The sequence below is a fragment of the Camelus ferus genome, chromosome 18, assembly GCF_009834535.1.
Source record: "Camelus ferus isolate YT-003-E chromosome 18, BCGSAC_Cfer_1.0, whole genome shotgun sequence".
NCBI lineage: Eukaryota > Metazoa > Chordata > Mammalia > Artiodactyla > Camelidae > Camelus > Camelus ferus.
The window spans coordinates 14,020,110-14,047,384 of NC_045713.1; the positions used below are offsets into that span (position 1 = coordinate 14,020,110).

General features: G+C 40.3%; 1 protein-coding gene across 1 annotated transcript in view; it reads left to right on the plus strand.

Moving 5' to 3' along the window:
* LOC102512074 (ATP-binding cassette sub-family A member 17-like) overlaps positions 1-27,275 on the plus strand; it is a 108,722-nt gene that overhangs the window by 70,654 nt on the left and 10,793 nt on the right. The window contains 10 exon segments of the mRNA XM_014562744.2: positions 2,969-3,067; positions 8,643-8,715; positions 10,330-10,625; positions 13,202-13,483; positions 13,652-13,856; positions 14,483-14,702; positions 18,989-19,147; positions 21,600-21,759; positions 22,442-22,553; positions 23,886-24,080. Coding sequence (XP_014418230.2) covers positions 2,969-3,067; positions 8,643-8,715; positions 10,330-10,625; positions 13,202-13,483; positions 13,652-13,856; positions 14,483-14,702; positions 18,989-19,147; positions 21,600-21,759; positions 22,442-22,553; positions 23,886-24,080 — 1,801 coding nt within the window.

Here is a 27,275-nt window from a genome sequence, read left to right on the forward strand (position 1 = left end):
ATCTTTTTTGGTTTTGGTATCAAGGTGACACTGACTTCATAGAATGAATTGAAAGCATTCCTTCCTCTGCAATTTTTTGCAATATTTTGAAAAGGTTAGGTGATAACTCTTCTCTGAGTGTTTGGTAAAATTTACCTGTGAAGCCATCTAGTCCTGGACTTTTCTTTGTTGGAAGTTTTTTATTACTGATTCAGTTTTATTACTAGCTGTTGCTTTGTTCATATTTTCTATTTCTTCCTGGCTCAGTCTTGGGAGATACATTTCTATGAATTTGTCCATTTCTTCTAGGTTTTTCCTGTTATTGCTGTATAATTGTTCAAAGTAATCTCTTACGATCCTTTATTTTTCTGTGGTATCAGTTGTAACTTCTCCATTTTCATTTCTGATTTCATTGATTTGCCCTTCCTTTTTTATTGAGGAGTCTGGCTAAAGGTTTACCAATTTTGTTTATCTTTTCAAAGAACCCACTCTTAGTTTCATTGACTTTTTCTATTTTTTCTTAGTCCTCATTTCGTTTATTTCTGCTCTATATTTATGGTTTATTTCCTTCTACTAACTTTAGGTCTTGTTTGTTCTTCTTCTGGTTCCTTCAGGTATAAGTTTAGGTTGTTAATTTGAGATTTTTCTTATTTCCTGAGATAGGCTTGTGCCACTATAAACTTCTCTCAGAATTGCTTTTGCTGCATCACATAGATTTTGGATTATTGTGTTTTTATTTTCATTTGTCTCCAGGTATTTTTTAATTTCTTCTTTGATTTCTTTGGTGACCCATTTGGTTGCTTAGTACCATACTGTTTAGCTTCTACGTGTTTGTGTTTTTTGCGTTTTTTTTTTTTCTTGTAGTTGATTTCTAGTCACATAGAGTTTTGGTCAGAAAATATGGGTTTTATTTTAACATTTTTCATTGAGTTATAGTCATTTTACAATGTTGTGTCAATTTCCAGTGTAGAGTACAATTTTTTAGTTATACATGAACATACATATATTCATTGTTGCATTTTTTTTTTGCTGTGAGTTACCACAAAATCTTGTGTATATTTCCCTGGGCTATACAGTATGAAAATATGGTTGATATGATTCCAGTTTTCTTAGATTTGCTGAGATGTGTTTTGTGGCCTAGCATGTGACCTATCTTGGAGAATGTTCTCTATATATGTATGATTATTTCAAATTTTCTGGTCTCTTATGTTTGAATGTATTTTAACAACCCTGCAAGTTTACTACCACCCTCCCCAATGTTTGCTGTTTTTGACACCATATTTTACATCTTTTTGTTTTGTGTATTCCTTAACTACCTATTGCGGACATAGGTGATTATACTACTTCTGTCTTTTAACCTTCCTAATAGCTTTGTACCTGTAATTACTGTGTATTTGCCTTTACCAGTGAGATTTTTCATTTCATAATTTTTGTATTTCTACTTATGGCCTTTCCTTTTTGCTTAGAGAAGTCCCTTTAATATCTCTTGTAAAGCTAATTTTGTAATGCTGGACTCTTTTAGCTTTTTGTCTGTAGATCTTTTGATCTCTTCATCAAACTGAATGAAAGCCTTGCTGGGTAGAGTTTTCTTGGTTGAAGGTTTTTCCCTTTCTTTGTTTTAAATATCTTGTGCTGCTCCCTTCTGGCCTGCAGAGGTTCTGCTGAAAAGTCAACTGATAGCCTTAAGGGAGTTCCCTTGTATATAACTTGTTGCTTTTCCTTGCTGCTTTTAATATTCTCTCTTTATCTTTAATTTTGCCTTTTTAACTACAATGTGTCTTGATGTCATCCTCTTTGAGTTGGTCCTGCTTGGGACTCTCTGTGCTTCCTGGATGTAAATATCTGTTTTGTTTCCTAAGTTAGGGAAGTTTTCAGTGTTTATGTCTTCAAACACATTCTCTGCTCCTTTCTCTCTTCTCTACCTGGGACCTATATAATATAACTGTTAGTGCACTTGATATTGTACAAGAGGTCTCTTAAACTTCCTCATCTTTAAAAATTCTTCTTTCTGTTCAGCTTGAATGATTTCCATTACTCTGTCTTCCAGTTCATTGATCCATTTCTCTGTATCATTTAATCTACTGTTGGTTCCTTCTAGTGTATTTTTTATTTCAGCTATTGTATTCTTCATCTCTGTTTGGTTCTTCTTTATATTTTCTAACTTCTTGCTCAACTTCTCACAGTTTTCATACATATTTTTCCTGCATTCTTTGAGCATCTTTAGGATCATTACCTTGAACTCTTTATCAGATATTGACTTCACTTAGTTCTGTTTCTAGAGTTTTATCTTGTTCTTTCATTTGGAATATATTCCTCTGTCACTTCATTTTGCCTAATTCTAGCTGTTTATATCTTTATGTATTTGATAGATTGGTTCCATTTCCTCATCTCAGAGAAGTGGCCTTATCTAGGGGACATCACAACCTATGCATCCCAGCAGCACACTCCCCTCTGGTCACCAGAGCTATATGCTTTATGGGTGCTTCCTATGTGGGGTATGCGTGCTCTTCTGTTGTGGTGGGCTGAGTGTTGTGGGCAGTCTAGTAGGTGTGGCTGGCTCCCAGTCCAGTTGGTTGCTGATCTCTCAGGGAAGTTACTTAACCTCTCAGCACTGTCATCAAAGAGCTATTAAGAGGATTCCAGAGTTAATACATGGAAAGGGGCTTATAATAGCCCCTGGCATTTAGTAAGCACTTTAAAATAGTATTATTCCTTTTTACGCAAAAAAAGAGATGAATTAATATTTACTTTGCATCTTCAGTGTGCTAGGTGTGTCTTTGATTTATCTTTATAGAAAGTTTTTGAAGTAAATGCTATTACCCTCATTGTTCAAGTTCAGAGTTGTGAAACTAGAGAGGGACAGAATTGACATTTGAGCAGATATCTTCTTGACTCCATAGCCCATGCTTTTTCCTCTGTAGAAAGCCAAGGGTGGTAATGAGGGATTCACTTTCCACCTTTGAGAAATAAAACTGTTCTTCCCTTACAGGTTTGAATCTCTATTTACAGACTTGGAACTGAGGCAGGAAGAGCTGGGCATTGCCAACTTTGGGGTCTCTGTCACCACTATGGAAGAAATCTTCATTTGGTAAACAAGTACAAAACTATAGACTCCAAGAATCTTAGAGTTGGAAGGGTCATCTATCTAAACATTGCCCAGTACTTGAATCCTTTTTGTAACATCCTCACTGAATGGTCTTCCAACCTGTTACTGGTACTTCCAATGATAGACATATTGGTTAATGTAGAAAATGTTGAATGTAGTGTCATTCAACAAATGTAATTTTAACAGAACTTTCTAGGAATGAAAAACCCAAAAGACATGGTATCAGTTGGTATGCTTTTGACTATAAGTAACAGATAATCCTAACTCAGCTGGTTTAAACAATTGGGAAGTCCTGCTGTTTCATTTTAAAAAGGTTTCCCAAGGTAGGATAGCTCTGGGATTGGCTGATTCATCCATCAAGTTCTTTGAGTGTCATGAAGCAGGGATACTGGCTCAATGCTAGGAAGGCTTTGAGACTACATTCCAGGTAAACTACCCAGGAGACCACACTAGGCCAGAAAGTGGCAAGGGGAATAGTTAAGTGTTATTTTATCCAATTTGGTAATATTTGTCTTTTAAATAGAATATGTAAGCTATTTATGAGTATTACTTATGATATATTAAAGTTTATATCTATCATTTTATTTTATATTTTCTACTAGTGCTGCTTAGTCTGTATGGCTCATTCTCTCCCTTTTTTGGATTATTTTATCTCATTCTGTATTCTTCTCCTTCTCCCATACTAGTCAGAAATTATGTATTCTTATTGTATTTTTTTAGTGGTAAGCCTAAATATTGAGATACACATATGTAATTTATCCAAATCTCAGGTGAATTAATATCTTTACTTTGCTCCTGGAAAATACTAAGCCCCTGGAACATTTTAATTTTATTCACACACATCCCACCCTCACCAACTTATACACTGTTGTTTTATATTTTAGTTCTGATTTGAACTCCACAGAACATTATTATTGTTGTTTTTAGAAGACAATGGTTGTTTAAGTTCATGTACATATTAACCTCTTTCTGTGTTCTTTCCTCATGTTTATCAGATAACTTTCCTTCTGCCTGCAGTATATTCTGTACCATGTCCGTTACTGTTTTTATGCTGGTGCCAAATACTCTTGGTTTTTTTGGTCTGGAAATGATTTTATTTCTGTATGATTTTTGAAGGATATTTTCCTTTTCTATTCTTTTGCATTCAATCTTACTGTAGCCATACATTTTAGATGTATTTCTTATAAACAGTGTATAGCTGGAATTTCAAAAAACATTAATTTTTCTATCTTTAGCTTTAAGTAGAAGCTTTGGTCCTTTACAACTAATAAAAATTCTAATTCATCTGGTTTTAAATCTACCATGTTGCTCAGTGTTTTCTATTTATCCTACCAATTCCACATTCTTTTTTATTTCCTGTTTAGCCTTTTGGATTGATTTAGTGAGGTTTTTTAACTTTATATTTTCTCCTCTATTAGTTTAAAATTTGTAATTTTTTTCTCTTCTCTTAGTGGTTGTCCTAAGATCACAATGTGCATTTTTAACTTATTAAAGTTTACAATAAACTACATTTACCGTATTCTAGGCAATGCAAGGTACATACCTGACTTAAATTCCTTTTATTCCACTTACAGAGTTATGTGCTATTTGGTCCAACTATTTCAATTTTGTATATGTTTTAAACCCATAATACTTTATTGTGCAACCAATATTCATTTATATTTCACACATATTTGCCCTTTGCATTGTTCTTTATTCCTTCATTCACCCTCAAGCTTCCATCTAAGACCATTTTCTTTCTGCCTGAACAATATCCATTTCCTTTAGTGTGGATTTTCTAGTGATAAAGTGTCAGTTTTTATGTGCCATATTTTTGGCATTCATTTTTGAAGAACATTTTTCCTAGATACAGAATTTTAGGTTGGCAGAGGTTTTTTTTAACACTTCTGCAGTGCAATTCTATTGTCTTCTTTTTAAAACAGATTTATTGATGTATAATTTACATACTGTAGCATTAATAATTAAATCATACCGGAAAATTTGATGACTTTTAATAAATTTAGAGTTGTGTGACCATAACCAAAATCCAATATTAGAACATTTTCATCACTCTGAAAAGATTTTTCATGTTTACTTGCAAACATTCCTTGTTCCCATCTCTAGCTCAAGGCAACCGGTAGTCTACTTTCTGTCTTTATATATTTACCAATTCTGACCATTTCATAAGAAGGGATAAACTGGGAGTTTGAAACCTGTATCTCTTGGGGATAGATGGGATTGTTAGGTATCTTGATTGTGGTGATGGTTCCACAGGTGTATACATCTATCAAAATGCTTCAAATTGTACATCTGAAACACATGTAATTTACTGTACAGAAATTATACCACAATAAAGTTGGGGTTTTTTTTTAATGGAATCATTTGGATTTATATGTAGAAAATCATACAATATGTATTTATTGTGTCTTGCTTCTTTCCCTTAGAATAATTTTTTGGAGGTTCATTCATGTTGTAGCATGTACAGTACTTTGTTCTTTTTATTGCTGAATAGTACTCCATTATATAGAGAGATTGTTTTTTGCTTATCCATTCCATTCTATTGTCTTCTGACTTCCAGTATGTCCACTGAGATGTCAGCTGCCAGCATTATTGTTATTTTTAAATGCAATTTGTCCTTTACCTCTGGCTGTTTTAGTATTGTTTTTCTTAGGTTTTATTATTACCTTTTTATTATTGTTTATCTTAGGTTTTCAGCATTTTTACAGTGATCAGTGATGTGCCTTTGTGTGGCTTTCTTTATGTTTCTCTGCTTAGGATTTTTACCACTTTTCACATTGTAGTTTGCTAGTTTGGTCAGTTTTGGAAAATTCTCAACCAGTCTCTCTTCAGATTCATCCTCTCTTTCCATTCTTCCTGGGACTACTATTTATACATGATTTTTACCTTTCACATGTCTCATCCATTATACTCATTTTTTGTGTGTGACTTGTATTCATTATATGTTGCTACATAACAAATGACCCTAAAATTTAGCAGCCTTGAAACAACAAACATTTATTACCTCACAGTTTCTGTGGATCAGGAGTCCAGGAGCAAGTAGATGGGTCGTTCTGGCTGAATGTCTCTTGCAAGGTGGTTGTAGTCAAGCTGTGAGCCAGGGCTGTAGCCTTTGAAGGCTCAGCTTGGGGAGGATCCACTGCCAAGCTTACTCCTATTGTTGTTGGCTGGCGTCAGTTCCTCACCACGTAAGACTCTTCCCAGGTTGCTGGAGTGGCTTTGTGATATGGCAACTGGCTTCCTGATAGAGAATGATCAGGGAAAGAGATAAAGAGAGAGAACATGACGGAGGTGGAAGCTATAGTCGTTTTGTAATCTAATCTTGGAAGTGTCATTTTATCAGTTTTGCCATATTCTGTTCATTAGAAGTTAGTCATTAGGTTTAGCTCATAATCAAGGGGAGGAGATTAACACAAGCAACAAAAGCAAAAATAAACAAGTGAGGCTACATCAAAATAAAAACTTCTGCAGAGCAAAAGAAATGCTCAAGAAAATGAAAAGGCAACCTACTTAATAGGAGAAAGTATTTGCAACCACATGTCTGATAAGGGGCTAATATCCAAAATATATAAAGAATTCATACAACTCAATAGCAAAAAAAAAAAAAAAAAAAAAAAATCCGATTTGTAAACGGACAAAGGGCCTGAGCAGACATTTTTCCAAAGAAGATATTCAGATGTCCAACAGATACAAAAATGTTCTATATTCAACATCACTAATTATTACAGAAATGCAGATCAAAACCACAATGAGATATCACTTCACACCTGTTAGAATGGCTGTCATCAAAGAGATAAGATAAGTGTTGGCAAGGATGTGGAAAAAAGGGAACACTTGTGCTTTGTTGGTGGGAATGTAAATTGGTGCAGCCACTATGGAAAGCAATATTGGAGGTTCCTCAAAAAATTAAAAATTGAACTACCATATGATCCAGCAATTCTGTTTATGGGTATATATCCAAAGGAAATGGAATTACTACCTCAGAGAGATATCTGCACCCTCATGTTCATTGTAGCATTATTTACATTGGCCAAGTTATGGAAACAACCTAAGTGTCCAACAGATGAATGAATAAAGAAAATGTGATTGATAAACACACACACACACACATATACTACTTTAAAAAAAAGGAAACCCTGCCATTTGCAGCAAACATGGATGGGCGTTGAAGGCAGTATGCTCAGTGAAATAAGTCAGAGAGAGAAAGATAAACACTGTATGATCTTACTTATGTGTTGAATCTAAAACAACAGCAACAACAACAAAAACTCATAGAAACAAAGACTAGATTTATGGTTGCCAGAGTTGGGGATAGGAGTGGGGGAATAGGGTGAAAGTGCTCAAAAGTTTCAACCTTCTAATCACTTGGTTCTCCTGGCAACCAGCCCCTATCTTTTGGTGCTTTCTAATAGTCCGTCCGTTAACATAATGCCACTGCCTCCTGCCCACTGCCATATAAGGACACCATCTTGGAAGGTGATCCTCCTGCCCTAGTCCAGCCTTCAGACCACACTGCAACCTGGTCGACAGCTTGACTGCAATCTCATGAGAGACCTTGAGACAGAACCACCTAGCTAAGCCAGTCCCAAATTCCTGACCCTCAGAAAATGTGTGAGATAATAAATGTTTACTGTTGTTTTAAGATGCTAAATTTTGGGATAATCTGTGTCACAGCAATAAATAACAATTAGTACACTCTCTTTTACAGCACTGTACTGGAGGGGAAATGAGCCACAGTTTACTGGATATTGTTGTGACAAATTCCCAGCAATAGAATAACTGGCTCAAAGGCTATGGATAAAAATATGTTTCTTGACCTGACAGTCTGCTGCCAGCAATGAATATATCTTTTTGCCTTGAGAGGGGTTTGGCAAACTTTTTCTTAAAGGGCCAGATAGTAAATACTTCAGGTGATGTAGGCTTCATAGCAGCATAATCACGGGTGTTATTGGGGGTGGGGTGTATAGCTCAGTAGTAAAGTTCATGCTTAGCATGCAGAGGTCCTGGGTTCAATTCCTAGTACCGCCATTAAAAAAAATAAGGATATTATGTAGGCATTTCGATAACCATCTAACAGGTAACCATTTAAAAATGTAAAATCCTTTCGGAGCTCAGGGCCATACAAAAGCAAGATGTTGGGCTGAATTTGGCCCACTGGCCTTCATTTACCAACCCTTGGGCTGGAGTGTCAGCAATGCTGCATTTTATAATTTACAGTTTTGCTCACAAAATAGATATCAAGCAATATTTTACTTTTGTTTTAATTTGCATGTGGTATATTTTAAGGAAAATAGTGAAATCTACTTATGCTAGTATTGCCCCAGTTATATGGAAAAGCCATTGGTCAGTTAGTTCAGTTCTTACTCAGTTGCCTATTTAAGAAATTTCTAGCCATTATATACTTGCTAGCAGTATATAATCTTGGTGCAGCTCTTTTTTCCCTCATTATTCTTATTTTTTTTTCAAATCTTACATGACTTTCATTCTTTAAATCCAAACAAAATGAAATGTATTATGATTTTGAGAATTTGTATTTCTTTTTGCTTTTCATTTGGCTTAGGGTTATTAAGTTGGTAGATTCCAGTACAGATATGCAAGTCATCAAGCTTCCCGCCTTCCATTCTCAGCCAGTGGTTAGCAGAGTTCCCGCTAGCAGAATTAAACGTCTTCATTCAAGGATCTTCTCCATAGGGTCCAGCCTGGCAATCCAACCAAACACTGGGGTGAGCAAATGTTTCAAAGCATGCAAGAAAGCAGATTTTTGGTTCATTCTTGGAATCATGATACTATTCAGTTATAAGTGTATATCATTCTTTAATAGGGACTTAAGAAAAAATACGCAGATTTTTGGCATTAAAGACTGGCTCTGTCGGGTTTCAGCAAAAACCATGCTCTTTGCTCCAGTTCAAAGGCAGAATGCTGGTGTTTTCTGACCAGAATCATAGTAAAAGATCTTGGCCATTCCTTTCACCAGGAAGAAGAAAGAATAAATGCACTAAATCTACTGGCCAAAAAGCACATTTAATTCTTTTTAATCTTTCACTGTGAAACAAATCATGTATTGTACCACTTGGAATTTAAACTTTTAAAAATATATCCTTATAAAATAAATACATGGGCAACCGGTAATATTCTTTTAATGCTAAAAAAAAAAAGAATATTGACGTGCATTTTATATAGTGATATTGATTTAGCTATCTATAAGTTATTGCTACAAAATAATGAAGCTGGTTTTCGCAGATTAGTGAAGAGATTAATCTCACTGTTTTATAATTATGAATCACATAGTCAAGAGGAAGCAGCCATCCATGGAGCCTCTGAGTTGGAAAGAGTCTAGGGGGTCATCTAGGCCAGCCGCCTGTCCTGAACAGCAGGCTCTTCTCCAACCCCCAGCAAGCGTCTATCCAGCCTCCACCCGGCCAACTTTACCCTTGGAAACAGCTCCTGATTATTCCCAGGAAGTATTTCTCACGGCGCCACCTCAGACAGGTTGATAGCAGGGCCTTTTGACGAATGCTTGAGGTGAATGAAGCCTCCATCATGTCAAATGTAGGAAACTTGGGGAGTTGTTTGGTAGAGACTTCCACGGATTTTTTTGATATTCTGGGAACAGGGAGCACTAGCACCTGAGGCTTGAAGGTGCCCTGGCCTGTCCCAGCTAATGCAGTACCACAGAAAAGCTGAGTGGGAGCTCGGTGCTGACGCCACAGTCTCCCACCTCTAGGTCCAAAACTAGATCTTGGGATCTCAGTACATGTGAGTAGACACTTCGACATTTACTGTCAATGCCACAGGGATATCTTTGTGCATGGGTCCTGCGTATTACACAAGTGTGCCTATAGGATCCATTAATAGAAGTGGAATTTCTAGGTTGAAGACTATGTGAATATCAGAATAATTTTATTCATCCAGCCAATTTGTTTTCTAAAAACGTTATACCAAATTAAAACACCAGCAGTGGCATTCCTCCATATCCTCATCAACTTAAAATTTTTGCCAATCTGGTAGGTAAAAAACAATTGTATCATACTTATATTTGGTTTCTGTTTAGGCTTCTCTTCCGGACTCTTTCCAATATGTGCCTTCTTTTTCTGCCATTAACTGTTAGTCAAATAATTAGGTCAATGAATTTTAATTTGAAGCAATTTTGAACATAATCAAATTGTTAGACATTTAGCCACTTAACTGCCAGCCAGCTCCTATCTATGACCATGTTAATGGTGGATCTCCCTTTTTTTAAATTGTAGTTCAGGCTTCTTTGCCAACAGTTCTATGCCATGCTCTTGAAAAGGGTTACATATTCCTGGTGCAACTGGATGATGATGCTGTCGATACAGATCCTGGTGCCTCTGGTGATCATTATGCTCAGCCTCTCACTCCTCAACTTCAAAACAAGTGTGGAAAATGTCCCATTGGAGCTGACCCTAAAATCATATGTTCAAACTATTGTTCCATTGTTTATTTCTCCAAATTCCAGGCTGGGTCCTCAGCTTTCAGAACATTTTACAGATATGCTTGTGGCTGAAGAACAGATTCCTCTGAAGCTGCTAAGTAAGTCCCAGGCAAGGTGAATGGGGCAGGAAGCAGGTCCATTGCTCCCTGCAGTGAAGCCATGTGCTTCCAGGCCACCTGATGCTCCCTAAAGTCAGAGTGAATGGCCAAAAGTCTCAGAAAAATATCTTTCAAAACCCAAATGGCAGGAAAGGGAGAGTTTCTAGAAATGAAACCAAGTTGTGTCTTTCTAGGGATTAGAACATGTCCACAAAAGAAACTGATACATTTCCTAATATATTCGAATGTACTGAAAAGAGAGTTACACTTCTATCAAGGGAGTGTGTGGATGACTTGGTGATAGACGTGGATAAAACTAAGCAAATGAGAAAAGGAGAACGTTATTAACTTCAGGGGAGGAAGGCTGTACCAAAAAAGAAACCTGTCATAATATACTGCTTGATTCAGCTGTGAATAATTTTTACTTTGTCATAGTAATGTCAAAACAGACTGTTGATTTAACCAAATTTATAATACAACCCTAGAGGGAGGAGAGGGGAGGGGAAGACCAGAGAGGCTGGGCATAGTCATAAGAGAACAAAATCCTTGCTTCCGTGATAGGATGTCAATAGAGAAATGGGGTATCTAGCAGTCTGGAGAAATACCAACTAGAAGATTTCAAAGTAGCTGCCTCTGGTGAGCAGTTACCAGGGATGGTGAAGGGTAGGCCACAGCACTGCTACTTCTCATTATAATTTTCATATAATTATTTGATTTTTAAAATTATGTTCATGTGTTATTTTATTTGTTTTTTTTTAACATTTTTTATTGGTTTATAATCATTTTACAATGTTGTGTCAAATTCCAGTGTTCAGCACAATTTTTCAGTCATTCATGGACATATACACACTCATTGTCACATTTTTTTCTCTGTGAGTTATCATAACATTTTGTGTATATTTCCCTGTACTATACAGTGTAATCTTGTTTATCTATTCTACAATTTTGAAATCCCAGTCTATTCCTTCCCACCCTCCACCCCCCTGGTAACCACAAGTCTGTATTCTCTGTCTGTGAGTCTATTTCTGTCCTGTATTTACGCTTTGTTTTTGTTTGTTTGTTTGTTTTTGTTTTTGTTTTTTAGATTCCACATATGAGCGATCTCATATGGTATTTTTCTTTCTCTTTCTGGCTTACTTCACTTAGAATGACATTGTCCAGGAGCATCCATGTTGCTGCAAAACAGTGTGGAGATTCCTCAAAAGACTAGGAATAGACTTACCATATGACCCAGGAATCCCCCTCCTGGGCTTGTATCCAGAAGGAAATCTACTTCAGGATGACACCTGCACCCCAATGTTCATAGCAGCACTATTTACAATAGCCGAAAGATGGAAACAGCCTAAATGTCCATCAACAGGTGACTGGATAAAGAAGATGTGGTATATTTATACAATGGAATACTACTCAGCCATAAAAACTGTTCATGTGTTATTTTAAATTAAAAATTTTAAGAAAGTTTTTTAGTAAAGTGATGAAATGCAGAATATCCTGTAGCAAAATAGTTGGAATTGCAGTACCCTGCCTCTCCCTTGCAAAATGGAGAGAATAATAAAACTTGCCTCACATTGTCCTCGGAGGCTTCCACGAGGGAGTGCCTATCACGGGCGTTGCACACTGTAACACTGGCGCTCAGTAATCTTCAGTTGGTGATACAATTCTCAGTGTTGTCGTTGCTATGATTGAGGGTCCCTTCCAGGACTAAAAATTCCAGAATTCTAGGTGGGTCATATATCTTACCTGGCACTGTGTGCTGGAAGTACTGTGATGAACAATATTATTACCAGTCCTTAATGAGCGTCTAGCCCAGAGGTCATATGGAAAAGTGACATTAGTTACAATGCAAAGGAACAGTAAGTGGTGATCACACAGACACATCTCAGCCTTAGAGGGGCAGAGGATACTTCCGAGATAAGAGCCTAAGGTATGAACAGGAATTGACCTGTAGTAGGGGAAGATAACCCAAAGAACATTCCAAACCACGAGAAGAGCATTTGTAAACATGGGGAATGGTGAGTCCTTAGGCATGGCTAGAACTTAAAGACAGGAAGCTGAGTTTGGATAGTCATCAGGCACTGTAGGTCATGTGCAGGCATCTGGCTTTATCCCAAGAGCAATGGGGAGTCACTCGAAGTTATTGGGTGGGTGCAATATGATCAGATATGTCCTCTCATGCAGAGACTGGAGGGACTGGATAGGAAGCAAGGAGCTCCATTAGTCCAGACAAAGGTGGCGGGGCCTGGACTACATCAAGGCCATGGGGAGGAGGGGAGTAGACAAAGCTGAGAGAGATTTAAAAGATGGCTGGACAAGACTTTTTTTTTTTACTGCTCCAGTCAAAGAAAGGAAAACTTTCTTTGAGCCATGGGGCTAGGGCAGGAGGCAACCCTGTGGGCAAAGGGGATCACTGCAATCGAGGGCACGCTCATGTCAGGAGGAGCCCACTTCTGTATGTGAGCGGGGCTTGGTGATGAGATAGAGACCCAGGAGGACCAGGGGTGAGGGGAGGCCAAAGGCAGGTCCTCTCTGCCCTGTTGGGCCTGATGTGAATGTTCTGCTCTCTTCTAGTTTCCTCTTAAACGTGGAGACGTTCCTCTTAAACAAATCCGAGGAGGAACCCAAGGTCTTTGATCAGAACTACATAGTGGCAGCTTCCTTCGAAGACATGGGGAACCACACCATAGTGACAGCGGTGTTCAACAACCAGTCCTACCATTCCTCTGCCCTGGCACTGGCCCTGGTGGACAACGTTCTCTCCAAGTTGCTTTCTGGTGCCAGGGCTTTGATTACGGTATTCAACCACTCTCAACCTCAGTCACGCTTGGAGACCTCAGAGAATATCTTCTATGAGTATGTGCAGCTTTTCCTCCCTCCTCACTGCAGTGCTGCTCCCTTAACCTTCCATGTCTTCCTTTTTTTGTTTCTTGTTTTAATTACAAATTGTTATTTTGGAAGATGGTTGCTGTCAGCAGTTGCACTTAAACCGCTACCTCTCTCCTCGTATCTTGTCTTCTACAGGGGCCCTAAAGGACATTATCTTGTTATCAGCTTGCTTTTTGGAATAGCTTTCTTGTCTAGCTCTTTCTCCATCTTGATAGTCAAAGAGAGATCCATCAAGGCCAAGCACGTCCAGTTCATCGGTGGAGTTTACGTGGCTACTTTCTGGCTCTCCACTCTGCTCTGGGACCTCATCTCCTTCCTCATTGCCACTCTGCTGCTGCTGGTGAGGGCAGTGTGGTGCTGGTGCCCTTCCCCTGCAAGGCACAGGGGACTCTGTGAAGACCCAGAACCGGACCAAGAGTCCAGGCTGGCAGCTCAGCCCCTGATTGGCAACACAGGGTGTGAAAGCACGCTCATCACTGACCCTCAATAAAAGATGATTCAGGTCCCAGCATCCTTAGGAGCAGAGGGGCCTGCTCTAGGGTCTCTAATTTATGGCTTTCCCAGAACTGATGCCCCAAGCTAGCTAAAGACAGTGCCTTGGGGACATGTGTTTATAGTCCAGGAATAGCTCACCAGGGCACTGAGGGGTGCAAGTGTTTGGTGGTGACTGAGGTGTGCAGCTTGAGGTTCCCTGATCATTTATGCAGAGTGGATCACGTCCTCCTTTGTTCTGCTTCTGTGTTTTGTAAACGTCTCTGAGGCCTTGATCTCACCACGCTGATTTCCAGGGGCAGAGCCAGCTGTTGCTGCACTATTGGCACTAGTCAGTGAAGGGAGTTGCCTGTGGAGTACTTCTAACACCTTATTTACCTTACTTTTAAAACTGAGATTATCGTTTTCTTTCTCTAAAATGCTTAGGATTGACTCTCAGTGACACTTTTGCAAATTCTACCCCCCTTTCCTAAGGTGGTGTTTTTGTACTACAATGAAGAGGCTTTTACACATGAGGAAAACATCCTGGCTGTTTTCTTGATGCTAATGCTCTATGGCTGGGCTATCATCCCCTTCATCTACTTGACTAGCTTCTGCTTTGACAACTCGGGCAGCGCCTATGTTAAGCTCACCATCACGCTCACCTTCTTGAGCATCAGCCCCCTTGTCCTCGTCTCAGTCACAAGTGAAAAAGGTGAGGACCATCCACACATCACGCAGCTGTAACCCTCCCCCCAGCAGCACAGAAGTTGTACCCATGAAAGCGTGTGTCTGCCCGGGGCCTGTGTGAGGCTTTTCTCGGCGGCTGTTGTCGGTAGAGCCACAAACCATCCACGTCCCAGATATGCATCTCCGAGAGGACAGAGACATACAGCAGTTATATTCATCAGTGGAGTATGCTCAGCACCGTAAAGGGAACAGACATTCACCGCATGCAGCAGTGAGGACAGATGTCAAAACATGGTGCTGTGCGGAAGAGGCACACTCTGAGCCAGGAAGCACTTGCCTCAGAGCCGGGGGAAGGGCTCCACTAAATAGAGGCCTTAGGGCACTTTCTGCAGTGATGCAAACATTCGGTATCTTGAACAAGGTGTTGCTTACTTAGGCATAAATATTAGCAAAATTCAAAAAACTATCTACTTATGATCATGCATTTCACTGAAATAACTTATTCCTCAGTTTAAAAGAAGCTAATAATAAGCCAGGGTTGGACGAAGGCTGCTTGGTGACTTGTAATTGGAGTAAAAGAAGCTGCGGAGTGAGCCATCGTTCACACCACGTGTTTAAAACTGATGCCTTCCTGTCTGTGCTGCCATCTCTCTCTGGGTCAGGGCTGGATGCACTTGAGCATGCTTTACCTCTGTAATGCTCTTGTTCATTTACTTTCATGTGACCACCTCCTTTAAATTGACTTTTGGGTTTCGTTGGGTGTTTTGTTTTGTTTAAAACTACGTTGACAGCTTCCTCTGCTGTCACCTTAGGAGTCGTTGTCTCTTACAGGACATTACATGTATGTATTCTTATCTATTCGGAATGTATTTCACTGGTCTCAGAGTCTGTGGTGCCTTTTCTAGTTCTCATTCATACCACCTGTGGAATTTCAGAATTACTTTCATCCGAGAGGATCAGAAAAGTGACAGTGTTTTGACTTTATGATTGAAATAGAACAGAAAATGCACTGCAGGCAAAGGAATGGGGACTCACAGAGGACTGTCCTGAGGGAGTCTGAACCCAGCAGTTCTCAGGTGCAGCGTGTCCCCGAGACTGATGCATCAGCACTTAAAGACATAGCCCGTGTGATTCCGACACAGATGGTCCAGGGGATCATTCTGAGAAATGCTACCCTCATCTCCGGGGAAAGTCTTCCTTCTTTCCTACTCTCCTCTGCCACCCAACCCACTCCAGAGGGACAAGCACCTGAAAGTCCAAGGACACTGAGGGCCCTGATGGGAGCGCAGCTTTTTGAGAAGATAACTGATGACCAAGCTAGCACTTTACTCTCTGGACATTCTCTCTGGATCCTTTGGCTTACCTAGGATTCATTTCTTCTTAGATTGCTTCATGCTGTTCCTTCTCTTCTTTCCTGTGCTGCAATAACAAGGACCAAGGCCCTTCCTCTGCGTAGCAGGAGGCATCTTCCAGCTTGAACACTAAGTGGAAATCGGGTGAGTCACTGGGGAGCAAGGATGGGACATGGCAAGAAGCTCCACCTGGTCTGGGGAAAAGGATGCCAGTGCCTTCTTGGGCCCCATCCCTACTTCCTGAGAAAGAAAACCATTACAGACTGGACCTTGGGCCCTGTACACACGCCCTAGGGGCCTCATTAGAATGCTGTCACCACAGTAGACAGAGTTATGAAAGCTAATTCTGCACTCTCTTTTTCCTAAGACCCCACTAAAATGATAGCAAAGAAATAAAAATTATGAATTTACAATGAAGAGGCAGCTAAAGTACATTCAGAGAGGAAATGGCTGAGCAAGGACCTAATTTAGTGACATAATCCTGGAAAAGCTTGAGACCTCAGAGAAAGGGAGGGAAGGCTGGGCTAGAAACAGTCTGTTCCATCCCAGCTGTCTCTGTTCCCACTTCCCACCCGGAAGCAGTCAGAGATCCCTCCTCTTGATGAATCAAACCTGCTTCCAAAAGAGTCCCCTGCCTGGTTGCCCTAAAATGTGGCCTGCCCCATACCTCCATACACAAAGCTAGCAGGAGTAGAAAAATACAGGAAATGAAACCAAGCAAAACAAAGATTCTGGAAAGGGTTTCATCTATCAAACAACAAAATTCCATGAAGAGGAGAACTTTGAGAACAAGAAAGGGCTGATTGCCAAAATAAAAATTTAGCAGATGGGTTGGAAAATGAAAGCAATTAACCTCCTGGAAAGTAGAGCAAAAAGATAAAAGAAATAGAGAAATGGAGAGAAAAGGTAAGTAACGTAAGAGCAAGTCCAGGAGATGCTACCGTATTCAATTGATAAGCATGCCAGAAAGAGAAAACAAAGGAAATGAAGTAGAGGGAGTTAGCGAAGAAATAAAGCAAGAAAATTTCCCAGAGTTGAAAAAACCAACCTCAAGACTGAAGGGATCCATCAGATGTCCAACACTGAATGAAAAAAGACCCACACCACTAAACTAGTTAGAAGATAACTAGTTCTACATTCAGTTCAGTTGTCAGTCAGGTGGAGGGACAGAACAAAGACAATTTCAGATGGGCAAATGGAAATTTTACCCACCAGGTCACTTTCTTGGAAACTTAATTAAGGATATAGGCCAGCAAAATGAAAAAGTAAAGCAATAAAGAAGGTATGAGATCCAGAAAAGAGTGAATCCAGCCCAGGAGTGTGGCAAAGAAAAGCCTGTTCAACTGGAGGGCTGCATAGTGATGGTTTGTGACCTCTCCTCAGTCTTCAACCAACTGTGGAATAGAATCTAGAGAGAAGGAAGGAAACTAAGCAAGAGCTGTAAATATCTGTTCCTTTGATTAGACGTACTATTGGTGAACATTTTGTCTGATTCTGGTTAGGGTGAGCTTGGGCCACGGGGGTTGTCCCCTCTCAGATTTCAACCACTCCTCTTTTAGGGGCCCAGGATCATTGCTGGGCAGGGGTAGGTCTGGGCAGAGACGCGGCTGACTTAATGCCTAGGCTGGGCTCATGAGCCTCATTTTGCGGTTCAGTCTTTCTACTCCACACGGGATCTGCAGTGCTAATGCTTTGATAGTTTCCCCCTCGCCCCTCCACCTCAGCCTCCAGGCTAGATTTCCACATTTAGAATTCTAAAGAGGGAAAACTAGGAGGACGTGCCCCAGTGTGCCCCTCTTTCAGTGCCATGTGTGCCACCTGTGCAGGTGTCCTACTGAGCTACGGTCTCCTAGGATGCACCTAATGTCTGGTCACCAGCACCATGACCCTCAGGCCTCAGTGATACTGTAGACCACCACAGCCTCTGAGTAGTGCCCTAAACTGCGCTTCAAGCCCCATGGGTAGACCCTGGCTCTGCAACTCAGTTTCGGAATTCTGGCCCAAAAAATGTTGGTTGGGAGACCTCATATCCTAGTTCAATTCATCATACATCACAGTGGCTCAGTTGCATTATGAACTGTAGACATGGTCCCATTACTGGACCACTCCCCATGCAGCATACTGTGAAATAATTCTCTTACAAATTAATTAGCTTATGTGTAGCATATTTATTTCGTAGAACGATCGTGTTTATTTGTTAGAAATAAACCTGTAAAATATTTTAAATGTACCACAGTTTATTTTATAACCCTGCCTGGCATTTCTTCACTTTTCAGTACAACATGAACTTAAAAATTGGCTTCTCTAACCTCTAAAAGGCCCCCGTTTCTGTATATTTATTTTATGACTAGCCAATTTACTGACCTGTATTTTATTTCTTAAAGTACTCTGATAGATTCTTGTGGCTTTTCCAGGGACATGATAATGTATAGCATCTGCAAATAATGATGGCTTTGTCTCCACAAACTGTCCAGGCAGGGACTGTGTTCTTATCCACTTATAAGATGACACTCATATAACTCTGAAGCTAGTCCACCAGACCCTCCTGTCTGGCCCCAACTCATCTGTAAACCTCCAGCCTTCAAATTCACCGCTTCCACATGTGCATCCTATACTGCACACACGCTCTTGCTGGTTTTCCCAAACACACCAACCTGCTTCCAATTCATCTACATGAACAATTGGATTAAGAGTAAATTGACAGATTTGAGAAGCGTTGCAAAAGAAAAATACTTATGGCTTGGGGGCTGAAGAGGAAGAGGGAACACTGGGAGTCAGGGAGAACCTGATTTCTGATATTGGGGCCTGAGAATGTGACAGGCAGTGATAGATACAGCAGTAGATACAGATAACGGGTCCTCTATATAGGAAAAACCAGCACGGTGGGTTCAGAGAGATGCTAGGGGATGTGCCCTTTTCTTCCCGAAAAAAGAGTCCATCTTTTCTTTTTCCCTCACAGAACTGGACTACACAACGGTATCAGATTCCTTGGATCACACATTCCTACTGCTTCCAGGCCACTGCCTGGGGATGGCTTTCTCCAACTTATATTACAGCTTTGAACTACAGAAGTTTTGCAATGCCAAGAGCCTGAACCAGACTGAGTGCAATGAAGTTCGTGAGTATTGCAAGTGGAATTTGTTAATTACATTTTAAAAATTGAGATATCATTCATGTAAAATTTGCCCTTTTAAAGTATGCAATTCATTGGGTTTTGGTGTATTCGCAATGTTGTGCAACTGTCACCACTATCTAATTCTAGAGCATTTTTGTCACCAGAAAAAAGAAATACTGTATCTGGCTTTCTTTAAATACGTTTTTATTGAAGTATAGTCAGTTTACAATGTTGTGTCAGTTTCTGGTGTACAGCACAATAACTCAGTCATACATGAACATACATATATTCATTTTCATATTCTTTTTAACCATAAGTTACTATAAGATATTGAATATAGTTCCCTGTGCTATACAGTATAAACTTGCTGTTTATCAATTTTATATATAGTAGTTAGTACCTGCAAATCTCAAACTCCCAATTTATCCCTTCCCACCCTCTTCCCTCCCGGGTAACCGTAAGTTTGTTTTCTGTGTCTGTGAGTCTGTTTCTGTTTTGTAAATAAGTTTGTCTTTTTTTTTTTTTTTTTTAGATTCCACATATAAGTGATATCATATGGTATTTTTCTTTCTCTTTCTGGCTTATTTCACTTAGAATGACATTGTCCAGGTCCATCCATGTTGCTGCAAATGGCATTTTTTTTTAATGGCTGAGTAGTATTTCTATCTGTTAATGGTCATTCCCCATTCCCTTTTCCCCCAAGTCCCCAACAACCAAAAATCTACTTTCTGTGTGGATTTTCCTGTTCTGGACATTTCATGTATATGGATGGAAACATCACTATGTGACCTTTTGTATCTAGCTTCTTTTACTTACAATAATATTTTCTAGGTTCATCCAGGTTATGGTGTGCATCAGTACTTCATTCCTTTTTATGGCTGAATAATATTCCGTTGTAGGGATAGGCTACAATTTGTTTATCCATTCATCAGTAGATGGGCATTTGGATTGTTTCTACATTTTGGCTCTTATGAATAATGCTGCTATGAGCATTCATGTACAAGTTTTTGTGTGAACATGTTTTTGGTTCTCTTGGGTGTATACCTAGGAGTGTATTTGCTGCATCGTATGATGACTCTGTTTAGCTTTTTGAAGAACCACCAAACTATTCTCCCCCATGGCTGCACCATTTTACATTTTACCAGCAATGCATGAGGCTTCCAATTTGTCCACATCCTTTCCAACACCTTTTAAAATTAGTTATTTTCTTAAATTGTGGTAAAATATATATATATATAGTTTATCATTTTAACCATTTTAATTGTACAGCTCAGGAGCATTAAGTACATTCACACTGTTGTGCAACCATCCCAACCATCTTTCCCAGAACTGCTTTCATCTTATAAAACTGAAACCCTGAGCCCATGAAGCACTAACTCCCCATCTCTCTGCCCGAGCCCCAGCGACCACCCCACTCTCTGTCTCTGTGGTTTGAATACTCTGTATGAAATGTTTTAATTCCTTCCTCGTTTCCTTTTGGGTATGTCCCATAGCTATTTTCTTTGTGGTTACCATGGGAATTACATTTATCATCCTAAAGTTATAACATTCTAATTTGAATTTATACCAGCTTAACTTCAGTAACATATAAGAACTGCTCCTACACAGCCCCATCCCCACTCCCTCTCAGTTATTGATATCACAATACCTCTTTAGGTATTGTGTGTCCAGAAATATAGATGAAGAATAGTTTTTTATGCATTAGTTTCTTAAATCATATGAAAAACAAAAAGTGGGATTACAAACCAAAAGTACAACAATACTAGCTGTTAGAATTGTCCCTGTATTTACCTTTGTCAGAGTTCTGTATTATTTTGATCTGTAAGTCCTGATATGGCCAATGTCTGTTATATATTAGTAAATGAAGCAAACGAATTGGAGAAGATAATGCATAGTATCATTCCTCTTGTATTTTTAAAGATTGTATCTAGAAAGTATAACAGGATTATATACAGAATTGTAACAATAGTTTTGGGGAGAGAAGATGTACCTTGACTTTCTGCCTCATACATGTCTCTTTTTTCCAGTGAGTATGTATTTATTGTATAATTTTGAAATACATGTGTTTAAAAGAAAATTTTAAGGCAAATCAGATTAAAAAGATGAGAACACAGGCTGCTGGGTGTTTTTACACGAGTGATCAGTTGAAGTTGCAGGGTGATTAATGGTTAATAGAAGAACGAAATGTATAAATATTTTGCATTTCAAATAACTGTCATATGGACAGGGAGAATTATTTTACTTTACTGCATTATTTTTGCAGAACATTGGTTTTAGCCAGGAAAATGGAATATTATGTTTCCCATCTGCTGGAATGTGGTAATAGCATTGATGAAAATAATGCTTCTTTTAAATGGTATTTGTTATAATAGGAACTTACCTGCTATATGTAAAAGGTGAGGAAAGGCTTGGAAAATCACCTAAAGCTTGATAACATCTGTTCACCCCATTTTAGCAGAACGATATGTGGTCCAAAAGAACATCTATGCATGGGAGTCTCTGGGGATAGGGAAGTATCTGACAGCCCTTGGCATCTCAGGACCTGTGTACCTCATCCTGCTTTTCCTCATTGAAACCAATGTCTTGTCGAAACTGAAAGCCAGGTTTTCTGACTGGTAAGTGGGTCAAAGTTTAAGTCTCTAAGGACAGGTCAAGGGACTCCTCCATGGCTTCCTTCCTCCAGTCTGTGTGGCCTTGATTCTCAGCATCTGATGGAGCCTGGACACCATTTAATCCACCCTCAGGGTAGAGAGGTGACGGCCATCCCCTGGACCCCCAGGGGCCTGATGGGTGAAGGAGGAAGAGTCTTGGCTTTGGCCCAATTGACCTTGGCCAGCCAAGTAGAAACAAGGCCCTGGATTTCCTAAAACTAGTCACCTTGGGACATCTCTTTCCCTCAGTCATTCAGGAGCCAGATAGGAGAAAGATCGGTTCTGTCAGCTCTCGGCTTGAATATATTCCAGAGTTGAAGTGCCCTGCTGCCAACCAAGGAAATTCTGTAGAAAGTGGGATTTGTTCTATCTTGACATCTCCAGGGTTCAAGTCTTTTACCGTAAGAGCCAATGCCACGTCAAGTTTCCTTGTCCACCATATCACCGTCATGTCAACATGTGTTCAGTCTTGACCGTGGCTGCCCCTGAGAAAGGGTGGTGGTGTGCTTGTGGGAACTGAGCGCAGCTGGGACACCTTCCCAGGGAGGACCCAGTCCCTGTGGTCCCCTCAATCTCTACCTCCTGCCCTCGTGAAACCACTAACACCTACCATCCTTGTCTTGGGAAACCAAGTAGTTTGGCACAGGGCAGTGTCCATGCCTGGAGACCAAGTTGTGGAAGAGGAGGCGGAAATGATCAAAACTCATTTGGAAAACTTGCATAAGAAAAACCCACTGGTCCTTAAAAAAGTGTCTAAGGTAAGTCTGACATGGCTTAAAAAGCAAAGACCATTACTCTTGGGGGCCCTTTGCATAAGGAACCAGCCATCAAGGTCTCCAGGAGCCACCCACTGGCTTGGACTATAGTAGTACCCCCTATCAGCAGGTTCGCTGTCTGAGGTTTGTTACCTGCAGCCAGCTGTGATCCAAAAATATTAAATGGAAAATTCCAGAAATATGAATTCATAAGTTTTAAATTCTGTGCTGTTCTGAATGTGATGAAATCATAAGCTGTTCTACTCCGTCCCTTTGTCCAGCTTATCCGTCCTTTAGTCACTTAATTGTCAGCTCAGTTATCCGATCAACCATTGCAGTATCACAGTGCTTGTGTTCTAGTAATCCTTATTTTATTTAATAAGACCCCAAAGCCCAAAAGTAGTGATGCTGGCAATTCGGATATTCTCTTACTGTGCCTAATTTATAAATTAAACTTTCTCATAGGAGTGTACATATTGGGAAAAAAACATAGTATATGTAGGGTCTGGTGCAGTCTGCGGTTTCAGGCACCCACTGGGGGTCTTTGACCATATGCCCTGTAGATGAGAGGGGACTACTGTACTGACAAAGGATTCGGATGAGTTTTGGTGGAGACAGACTTGGAGAGTTTGTGAATGAATCCTCTGTAATTTCCTCTGTGAATGAATCACATCATTCCTCTGTGAATGAACCATTTGTGAGCCCAGAGACTGAAGTTATCACCTCAGCCTCCCCCATTGTCTCTTCTGGGGCACCCTGTCAGACAGGAAGGCCTGGGAAGGAAGGCGCACCAAAGCCACAAACCCCAAGAAGCCTTGATGGTTGAATATAGTTGACTCTCTCCTAGATCTAGAAGACAGTTTGTGGAGGAGCCAAAGTAGGGGACTAGGTTCCAAAACCTCAAACCAAGTCTGGTTAGTCTCCCTGAGAGTCCCAGAGGGAACTGTATTCAGAGATATCTGGGAACTTTATATAGATCCACAAATACACACATGGAGAGAGAGTAGTTTCCCTCTAGCTACTAGTGGTTAAAAACAACAACAACTCAGGCAACATCTAACCCGAGGTTTTCTTTGCTTCAAGGACAGAAGGAAAGAGGCTTATCTTAGAGAACCAGGCTCTCAGTTTGCAGGGATGGGAGGAGAGAAACCTCCCCAGCCCTGCTGGGAGCAGCAGCCAGGAGGAGAAGGCAAAGTCAAGCCTGGGTACCCCGCGCCCCTAGGCCCTGAGGTTGGCTCAACCTGTCCCAGAGCTGGTGTGTGGCAGGCACAAGGTAGCTCCAGACTGCTGACTCCAGGCCTCCTTACTGTGTGTCTTCTGTCTTGGGTATCTCAGGTCTATGCCAACAAGGTGTCCCCATTGGCTGTGGACAAGATATCCTTCACTGTTCAAGCAGAGGAATGCTTTGGCCTTCTTGGCCTCAGTGGAGCTGGGAAAGCTTCCATTTTCAAAATGCTGACTGGGGAAGAGCCTATCACCTCTGGGGACGCCTTTGTCAAGGGCCTCAGCATCCGCTCTCACTTGGGGAAGGTAAGGTGTGACCTGTTACAAGGGAGGCACGAACCTGGGGAAGGTGTGTGTGTTTCAGGAAGAGGGGGACACTGAAATACACCTAGGGGTGTTACACAGGGTTGGGGCATGGCAATTGGAATGAAATTGACCTTTGAAAATTCCAGGTATCAGATTTTTCTGTGCCTCCCAAATCCATAGCTCCATACTAGACCTCTTCCCTGCGCTCCAGATCATATATTGAGCTGCTTACTCAACATTGCCTCTGGAATGTCCCTGAAACGCAAGGCACCTGAAACCCAATGGACCCCAAAAACCATTAGCTATCTCCATACACCCCCAACCTCTTCCTCCCTCTGTGCTTCCTGGGGGAGTGAGGGGCACACACCTACTGCTGTACAAGGCATCACCCAAAACAGCTAGTTGGCATCCATAGTCCATGGATGCTCCCTCCCAAATAGGCCTGGAATCTGTTCTCCCTGGCGCTGTTCATGGCACTCACCTGAGTTGAGGCCACTCCTAACTTTCAGTCTTATCTTCCTTGCCATCTCTGCAGCATTTCATGATGTAGACCTTTCTCTCCTTCAAATTCGAGCCCTCCTCTGTTTATTTCTACAACTCCCCTCTGTTCTGGCTCTTCTCCATCACTAGCACGTCTTTCCTAGACTCCTTTGGTAGGTCTTCCTCATCTAGCCCACGAGGCTGTGGTGTTCCTCAGGCTGCAACATCAGCCCACTGTCTTCCCCATTCTGCACACACTGTCCCCACCTGATCTCAGCTGTTACTCTGACTCCCATTATCTTCTGTTTGTTGATGTCTTCCAAGTAGCCACATCCTCAGCCCAACCCCAGCCCTGTGTTTCAGACCTGCATATACATGCCTTCTAGACAGCCGTACTCAGACATCTCCCATGTTAAACTCAAACTTATTATGTATCCCTCAAACCTGACCTTCTTCTTGGAGTGTACTTCAATTTTTGGCACCAATCAATGAAATAATTTTTGAATGCCTAGTATATGCCAATAGTCATGCTAGGCCCAATGATTCTTACTTGCCAAGAACTCATGATCATGTGAACAAGCTGTTGCCATGCCATGAGGTAAGTGTAATAACGGACGTGGTGGTCAGTATACAGTGGATTCAATGATAGGCGTATGAAGAGACCAAACTACAGAGGCATAATCAAAGTTGCACTGTTCACAGCATGAACCATGCTAGTGCCAAGAAGTTTATCAAACCAGCTTTAATGTCCATGAGCAAAACAAAGTTTAAGTCTCTCATGGCCATGAAATATTTACTATTAATTTCAAATTTTATATTATTTAAAAAATCACAGGCAAGTCTTTTGGTAATGGCAAATTAGGTAACTCTAAAGGATTGCATCCCAGGTGTAGGTTTGAGCTATACTTAGACAAGCTCATGCAAGGATTGCAAAACAGCTTGGACTCTTATCAGTCCCTGAAATGGAAGTGGTGTGACCCTAAACCACCAGTGTTCCCAGGCACCTGGCAGAAGCAAATGTAAACAGAAGTCTGGTGGAAGATGGCCTCAAATGATTTATACGAATAATTTGCAAATGTAATTTTGGTACACAATAAAAAATAACCAGAAACATGTACATAAAAGACAACTCCCCCCCCCCAAAAATAATTTAGAATGAAGCATCAAGAGTCAAAAGGGTAGAAAATATATGAAAGAAAGTAAAAGACATTGTGGTATACCATCAAGACAGCCCCTAGGAATCCCCTCCTGATAATCACACCCTGGAGCAGTTGCATCCCATATTGTACCAGGGCTGGTCTGTGTGACTGACAGAATACTGTAGAAGAGATGGTATGTCACTCCTGAGATTGGGTTATAAAAGACACTGCAGCTTCTGTTTTGGGTACACTCTCCCCCTCACATCACTCACTCTGGGGGAAGGTAACGGACATGTCATGAAGACACACAGGCAGCCCTGTGGATTATTAAAGAAAATAGTCAATGTGACAGAAGGTGGGGGTGTGTGGTAAGGAACAGTCAATGAGTACCTGAAGCCTGCCAGCAACTATGTGCGTGAGCTTGAGAGCAGATCCTCCAGCCTTCAAATGACTTCAGGCCCAGCTGAGAGGTTAAGAGTGACCTCATGAGAGACCCTGGACAGAGCCACCAAGTTAAGCTGCTCCCGGATTGCTGATGTGACCCACAGAAACCATAAAACAATAAATTACAGCTAAGTTGTGGACTAACTTGTCATGTAACAATATATAACTCATTGGATACAGTGAGAAGATTTAATATTCTGTATAATTGAAGTCACAAAAGGACAGGATACAGATATGAGGCAAAGCAATAATTGAAAAATGAATGACCGTAACTTTACAAAATTTATGAAAAACATCAAATTATAAATAAATAAAGCCCTATTAACCCTAGGCAGGATAAATTGAAAGAAATAAATTCCTAGGAATATTACAGTAAAAACTTCTGAAAAATAAACACAAAAAGAAAACCTTAAAAGGACCCACCTCCAAAGGAGCAGCAGTTAGACTGGCAGCTGACTTTTGAACAGAAATAAAAGAGGCCAAAAGATAACAGAACAGCATATCATAAGTGATATGACGATAATGTATCCAGTAAAACTATACTGCAAAAATAAGATATAAAAAGCACATGTTCAGATAAGCAAAAACTGAGAGAATTTATTACCAGCAGATGTGCACAAAAATAAATAATAGAGGGTGGTTTTGGGGCAGAAAGAAAATGACCCCTGATGGAAAAGCTCAGAGGTACAAAAAAAGGTGAAGAGCAACAGAAAATGTCAATGTGAGAGTTGTGACTAAACGAAGCTATAATAATAAAGTCTTGTGATGTTGAAAATTCATATAAAATTAAAATACAGGACAGTAATGGTTGTAAGTCAGGAGAGGGTAAATGAAGTTGAGTATTTTAAGGTCCTCACCTCACTCATGAAGAAAGTGTAAGTTCCAGGTAATAACTGTATGTTGCTAAATCAAGGATGCATGTTTCAGTCTCTAACAGAAAAACCAAAAGAGTTGGAGGTGGGAGTGGGGATGTATATACCTTTTAAGCCAATAGAGGGAGACAACAGAAAAATGGAAAAAAAAAAAATCAATGTGACAGAAGACAAGAAGTGAGAGAGAAAAAGGAACATAGAACTTATGGGACAAATAGATAGCCTTAATAAGGTGGTAGATTTAAGGGGAGAGGCTATAG